The sequence below is a fragment of the Hemicordylus capensis genome, chromosome 16 (genome assembly GCF_027244095.1).
Source record: "Hemicordylus capensis ecotype Gifberg chromosome 16, rHemCap1.1.pri, whole genome shotgun sequence".
Classification (NCBI taxonomy): domain Eukaryota; kingdom Metazoa; phylum Chordata; class Lepidosauria; order Squamata; family Cordylidae; genus Hemicordylus; species Hemicordylus capensis.
In genome coordinates, this window is record NC_069672.1 from 8,644,908 (window position 1) to 8,651,616 (window position 6,709).

Genomic DNA, 6,709 nt, shown 5'->3' on the forward strand with positions numbered 1-6,709 from the left:
TGGAGGGGGGAAAAAGAAGGAAGAGTTTCAGTCAGTGTTATGGCTGTTCACTGCTACTCCTGCTAACTGGGCGAAGAGATGCCTCTTAGAGTGGCAGATCTTTGATATTTAGTAAGAAGAGAGCAACCGTGCCTATTCAGCTCAGCTCAGCATCCTTCCAAGTGGCTGTCGCTGGTGTCAATATTTCCTTTTAGACTGTGAGCTCTTTGGGGGACAGGGAATCAACTACCACTAGGGATGTGCACAAAACGGTCCATTCTCGAACCGGGGCTGGTTCGGAGGCTCGTTTGTGGAGCGGACCCGGAGCACTTTTGTCCGCGATCGAACCCCTGGCCTGATCCAGCAAGGTGATCCTGATGTGCTGATGGCCTCTCCTCTCTTTGGCACAGGTGGCAAATATTTTGCTGAACGGGGTGAAATACGAGAGTGACCTCAACAGCGCCAGCGACTTCTCGGAACAGCCGCTCACCATGAAGCTGTTGTGTTCCACCATCTGCCACATGCCCACCGCTTTGCGGAGGCTCTGCATCAACCATTTCCTAGGTAAAGCTGCGTGGTACCGTCTTGGTCCTGGCCCTCGGACTGGCCCGGGGCCCTTGACCACAGACCGAGGGAAAGCTTAAGGAGCAAATTGTTTCACATTGTTCAAACCCCGGCACCATCTCAAGGTAGGGCTGGGAAAGAGCCCTGTCTGCAAGACCCTGGGAAGTTGCTACCAGTCAGTGTTGGACATCTGGGGCTAGATGGCCCGAGGGTCTGACTCAGTCTGGCAGCATCCTGTCTTCAGCGGGGGCATCTGTGGCTCAGTGGCAGAACATTTGCTCTTTATGCAGAAGGTCCCAGGTTCCGTCCCTACCGGCATCTTCCGGTCGGGCTGGGAAAGACCAAAGCCTGTTGAATGGCGGCCTGTGCCCAGCCTCACCAGTGATGCCCTGTGCACATGATTTTCCAGCCATACCATCACGCACAAAAGCGGGACAAATGAAACGTCACGTGCAAAAGGATTTCATGGCGCAGTCTGGACTCTGTAGAGCACATGCAAGCTCTCCCAAGCTGGCAGCGTTTATTTCCCTCGAGGGAGAGGAAGGGAAATAAATGCTGCCAGCCAGTAAGCGCGGGCTGGAAATAAGCATGGGAGGAATGGGGTGGGCCCTCAGGCGATCGGGCCACGACTCCCCTTTGTGCATGACATCATGTGCAACAGGGGCTCTGGTGGCCCTTTTCGTTGGCGGCCTGGATTCTTTGAACCCTGTTGCACAATGGTGGCTCCTCCCTGGACCACTGTCTGCAACCCTGAAAAGTTGCTGCCAGTCAGTGCTGAGCATATGGGGTTAGATGGACTGTGGGTCTGACTCAGTTTGACAGCTTCCTGGGCATCTATGGTTGGAGGAACATTTGCTGTTTATCCAGAAGGTGCCAGGTTCAGATGCTGGCAGGGCTGGGAAAGACTCCCGTCTGCAACCCTGGAAAACTGCTGCCAGTCAGTGTGTAGTAGACCATACTGAGCTAGATGGATGGTCTGACTCAGCTTGGCAGTTTCCTGTGTTCACCAGGGGCATCCATAGCTGCCAGTCAGTGTAGACAGTCCTGAGCTAGCTAGCCCGAGGGTCTGACTCAAAAGAGACGTTTTGCAACCAGGGATGAGAGATACAGCCTTGTCCATCATAAATGCCACCTCCAATCGTGGATCTGTGCTTCTAAAAAAAAAAAAAAATCTCGCTCACGCTCTTGTTTCTGTCTCCCGCTTGCTGCCGTAGGTTGGCTCTCCTTTGAAGGGATGCTTCTCTTCTACACCGACTTCATGGGCGAAGTGGTGTTTCAAGGGGACCCCAAAGCCCCTCACGATTCGGAGGAGTATCAGAAGTACAATACCGGGGTGACGATGGGATGCTGGGGCATGTGCATCTATGCATTCAGCGCGGCCTTCTATTCCGGTACGCTGCCTCTCTGCCCCTGTCGCCTGTGACCGTCCTGTGGGACAGCTAATCCCATCGAAAGCTCTTGGGAAGGATCGGGGGAGGCCACACCAAGAGGGACGGCTCTAGGAAAGATGGTGTAGAAAGATGGAGAGCCAGCGTGGTGTAGTGGTTAGAGTGCTGGACTAGGACCGGGGAGACCCGAGTTCAAATCCCCCTTCAGCCATGAGACGTGCTGGGTGACTCTGGGCCAGTCACTTCTCTCTCAGCCTAACCTACTTCACAGGGTTGTTGTGAAAGAGAAACTCAAGTCTGTAGTACACCGCTCTGGGCTCCTTGGAGGAAGAGCGGGATATAAATGTAAAAATAATAATAATAATAATAATAATAATATAATGTTGCAGATGTTGGACTCCAACTCCCATCACCTATGAGTGTCACCACCGTGGCTGAGGATGATGGGAGTTGTAGTCGGTGTTCCCTGTCACAGGGATTCCCAGGGTGCTGTGGACGACAACTCCCATGATCCCCAGGCGACAGCGGCTGCAGCAGCAGAGGATGCTGGGAGTTGTAGTCCACAACCTCTGGGAATCCCTGTGACAGGGAACGCTGCTTGTAGACCAAAAAACAGCTGGCAGGCCGAGGTTTGCAGTGTGCTCCAGGACAAGTCATTTGGGGGAGCAAAGAGGTTGTTAGGGGAATGAGGATTTTATGCTATATTAAGAGGATTTATATTAAGAGGATTTTATGATATATTAAGTCTTGTGGTAAGGTAAAGGTAAACTGTGCCATCGAGTTGGTGTCGACTCCTGGCGCCCACAGAGCCCTGTGGTTGTCTTTGGTAGGATACAGGAGGGGTTTCCCATTGCCTTCTCCCGCACAGTATGAGATTATGCCTTTCAGCACCTTCCTAGATTGCTGCTGCCCGATATAGGAGTTTCCCATAGTCTGGGAAACAGACCAGTGGGGATTCGAACCGGCAACCTCTGGCTTGCTAGTCAAGTCATTTCCCCGCTGTGCCATTAGGTGGCGGTCTTGCCCCCTTTGCTAAGCAGGGTCTGCCCTGGTTTGCATTTGAATGGGGGATTACATGTGTGAGCACTGGAAGACATTCCCCTTCGGGGATGGGGCCGCTCTGGGCAGAGCACCTGCCTGCTTGCATGCAGAAGGTTCCAAGTTCCCTCCCCGGCAGCATCTCCAAGATAGGGCTGAAGGAGATTCGTGCCTGCAACCTTGGAGAAGCCGCTGCCAGTCTGGGTCGGCAATCCTGAACTAGAGGGATAATGGTCTGACTCAGTAGATGGTCGCTTCCTATGTATTTATAGAAGTCAGGTAATTACTGGTGTTCGTGTATTAATGAAGCTTGCTCGACCTTTTAAGAGTTGCAGTGGTATATTTTAAACGGTTGATTATAACCCCATCAAAACAGCGGCAGTGGCCTTTATACTGTGCCAGACCCACCAGCCTTTGGGGGAAGCCAAGGCCAGGCAATTATTATAAAATCGCTGTAGTTTACACTCTTCCGTTCTGTTTTCCAGCCTCATTAGAAAAACTGGAGGAATATTTCAGCATCCGCACGTTGTATTTCATAGCCTATCTTGCCTTTGGGCTCGGCACGGGCCTCGCGACGTTGTCCAGAAACCTCTACGTGATTTTATCCCTATGCATAACCTATGGTATTTTATTCTCCACGCTCTGCACGCTTCCATACTCTCTCTTATGCGACTACTATCAGAATAAAAAGGTAAGCATCGGCAACCTGGAAGGTTCTTTAAGGTGACCTTTTTTTGAGAGGAGAAATTCCAAGTATTGCAGGCTGAGTAGCTGGGAGCATGTGCAGAGTGCGTTCCCCAGCAAGAACTCTGAGCATATGACGGGAGCAGCTGTGGAAAGAGGGTCAGGCTAGAGGGTCTCTGAGTACTCCACTGTACCCGCTCTTTCTTTTACAAACAGCTTCTAGAAATCAGGGAGGTGCAAAAAATACTGGCATACGTCCAGGGCAGTGTATGGTAGGCATTTCTAACACCCACTGGCATGCAGCATTAAGCTCATGCTGGTACATGCACAACTCAAAGTGTGGACATGTTTGCACAAGAAATACTTCCCAGAGCTTCCCAGAAAGTCTCCCTTGCAGCAAAAACCAGAGTAGAGAGCTGGTCTTGTGGCAGCAAGCATGCATTGTCCCCTTTGCTAAGTAGGGTCTGCCCTGGTTTGCATTTGGATGGGCAACTACATGAGAGTGCTTTCCGCTAGAAGACATTCCCCCTAGGAGATGGGGCCGTACATCAGTGGAAAAGCACCTGCTTTGCATGCAGAAGGTCCCAGGTTCACTCCCTGGCAGCATCTCCAGGTAGGGCGGAGAGAGACTCCTGCCTGAAATCCTGGATGACTGCTGCCAGTCAGTGTAGACAATACTGAGCTAGACAGACCAGTGGTCGGTCTGCTGCCAAAGACAATACTGAGCTAGATGGACCAATGGTCTGACTCTGTATAAGGCATCGTGCATTCCCAAAAACACACCACTGAGGGTCAAGAGAAATGTTTCTGCTCTAAGAGAGCCCTTTCAGAACATGGGTGAACTCCAGAAAGTACACGGGGAAAAGAGGAAGCTGTCTTACTCCAAATCCCACAGCCTTGGTCCATCCAGTTCAGGATTGCCTACACAGACTGGCAGCAGCCTTTCCAAGGTTGCAGGCAGGAGTCTCGCTCAGTCCTATCTTGGAGATGCCGCCAGGGCGGGGACTTGCATCTTCTATCAGGCCTGCTCAGCTTAGGCCACCCCCCCAGCTGTTTTTGAACTACAGCTCCCATAATCCCCAGCTACAGTGGCCAATAGCCAGGGAATTATGGGAATTGTAGGCCAACATCTGCAGGAGGGCCGAAGGTGATCAGTCCTGTAAGCATGTAGGTGCTCTTCCCAGAGCATCCCCATCCCCTAAGGGGAATACCTTACAGTGCTCACACATGTAGTCTCCCATCCAAATGCAAACCAAGGTGGATGCTGCTTAGCAAAAGGGACAGCTTGTGCTTGCTAGTACAAGACCAGCTCTTCTCCCCTATATTTGTGCTCCAGTGCCATAGCATTCATCCTTTGCGGAGAGCACCTCACCTGCATATGCTCTGGATATCAGCCACTGACCATATGTTTTATTTTTTGTTGCTTTACGTATTCTTGTTTTTGGCTGCTGACCAGGCTGATGAAACTGAGCCTGGCCAGCAAGGTACAACTTCTGGCATAATTGATTTCTCTCTACTTCAGGAAGGATCTAATAGAGGAGAAGAAGCTATAGGGAAATGGCGATCTCGAGCAGTTGAAGGAAGTCCCCTAAGATTTTTCTTAGTGGGGGCGTTGGGAGAAAGCCAATTTGGAGGGAGAAATGAAAGCCAATTTGGAGGTTTACATGACTCTGAATGGTCTTGAGAAGGTCATTTTTCTCCCCTTCTGATAATACTGGCATTTGGATCATAGGAAGTAATGTCTACACCAGGGGTGGGGAACCTAGGCCCTCCAGCTGTTTTTGAACTACAACTCCCATCATCCCCAGGCTGGGGATGGTGGGAGTTGTAGTTCAAAAACAGCTGGAGGGCCAAGGTTCCCCACCCCTGGTCTACACTGACTGGCAGCAGGTTTCCACGGGTTCAGGCAGGAATCCTTTCTCAGCCCTAGCTGGAGCTGCTGCCAGGGATCAAACCTGGGACCTTTGTGTGAAAAGCAGATGCTCTACCACTGAGCTATGAATGCACCTGACAAACGTATGAAGCTGCCCAATAAGTCAAGTCCTTGGTCCATCTAGCTCAGCATTGCCTACACCAACTGGCAGTGGCTTCTTCTAAGTTTCAGAAAGGAATCTTTCCTAGCCCTATCTGAAAGTGCCACCAGGGGTTGAATCTGGGATGTTTTGCATGCAAAGCAGATGCTCCTCCACCGAGCACCCATCTGATCCAGCTCCCACACTCTCACTCTCCCCTCCTTCCTACTTGGTTTGGGTTCACAAGACCGCCGATCAGGAAGGCACCTGACTTTCCTATTCTGTCTGTCGTGTCGGATTTGAATCAATTCAAACGAATCCCATTTTGTGCAAGCAGTTTCGAGTTGGATCGATTCGAATCCAAATCGATTCGGTCAAATTTTTTGCACATCCCTATTGGCAACCTTTGTCTCTAGAGGCCTTAACTCTCCCTCTGCTCTCCCCCAGTTTGCAGGATCACATGAGGACGGGACTAAGAGAGGGATGGGGGTGGACATCTCCCTCCTGAGCTGTCAGTACTTCCTGGCCCAGATCCTGGTCTCCATTGTGATGGGCCCTTTGACGGCGGCGGCGGGCAGTGCCAATGGAGTGATGTACTTCTCCAGTGTGGTCTCCTTCATTGGCTGCTTGTATTCGTCCCTCTGCGTTGTCTACGAGATCGCCCCCAGCGAGGAGCTGGCAGAGGAGCAGCAGCCGCTGATGATGAGTGCATGAAATTGGCGCTACAGGCAGAGAGGATCTATCACCACAATCTATGGCGACCCTGTGGAAGCCGCGTTGAAAGGAGCCTACGTGGGGAGACATGAATCTAATAATAATAATAAAATTTTCAAACACCACTAATGGTTGCTTTCGAGTTGTTCCGTGATAAGAAAGGCCCTAGGACAGGAGTTCTCAAACTTGGGTCCCCAGACTACAACTCCCATCACCTCCTGCCACAATGCTGGGGATGATGGGAGTTGTAGTCCAACAGGTGGGGACCCAACTTTTTGAGAGCCCTTGTGCTTAGGATAATTGTGCCTTCACTTGATAGACTGTGGTCTC

The 6,709-nt window shown here is 51.2% G+C and overlaps 1 protein-coding gene across 3 annotated transcripts in view; it reads left to right on the forward strand.

Annotated features, from left to right (window-relative positions):
• SLC45A1 (solute carrier family 45 member 1) overlaps positions 1-6,504 on the forward strand; it is an 18,515-nt gene extending 12,011 nt beyond the window's left edge. For all 3 annotated transcript variants that reach the window (XM_053281548.1, XM_053281546.1, XM_053281549.1), the window contains 4 exons: positions 390-543; positions 1,758-1,934; positions 3,455-3,660; positions 6,113-6,504. In XM_053281548.1, the coding sequence (XP_053137523.1) occupies positions 390-543; positions 1,758-1,934; positions 3,455-3,660; positions 6,113-6,379 (804 nt within the window). In that variant the 3' untranslated portion in view covers positions 6,380-6,504. The remainder of the gene's footprint in view (positions 1-389; positions 544-1,757; positions 1,935-3,454; positions 3,661-6,112) is intronic.
• The last annotated feature ends 205 nt before the right edge of the window (positions 6,505-6,709 follow it).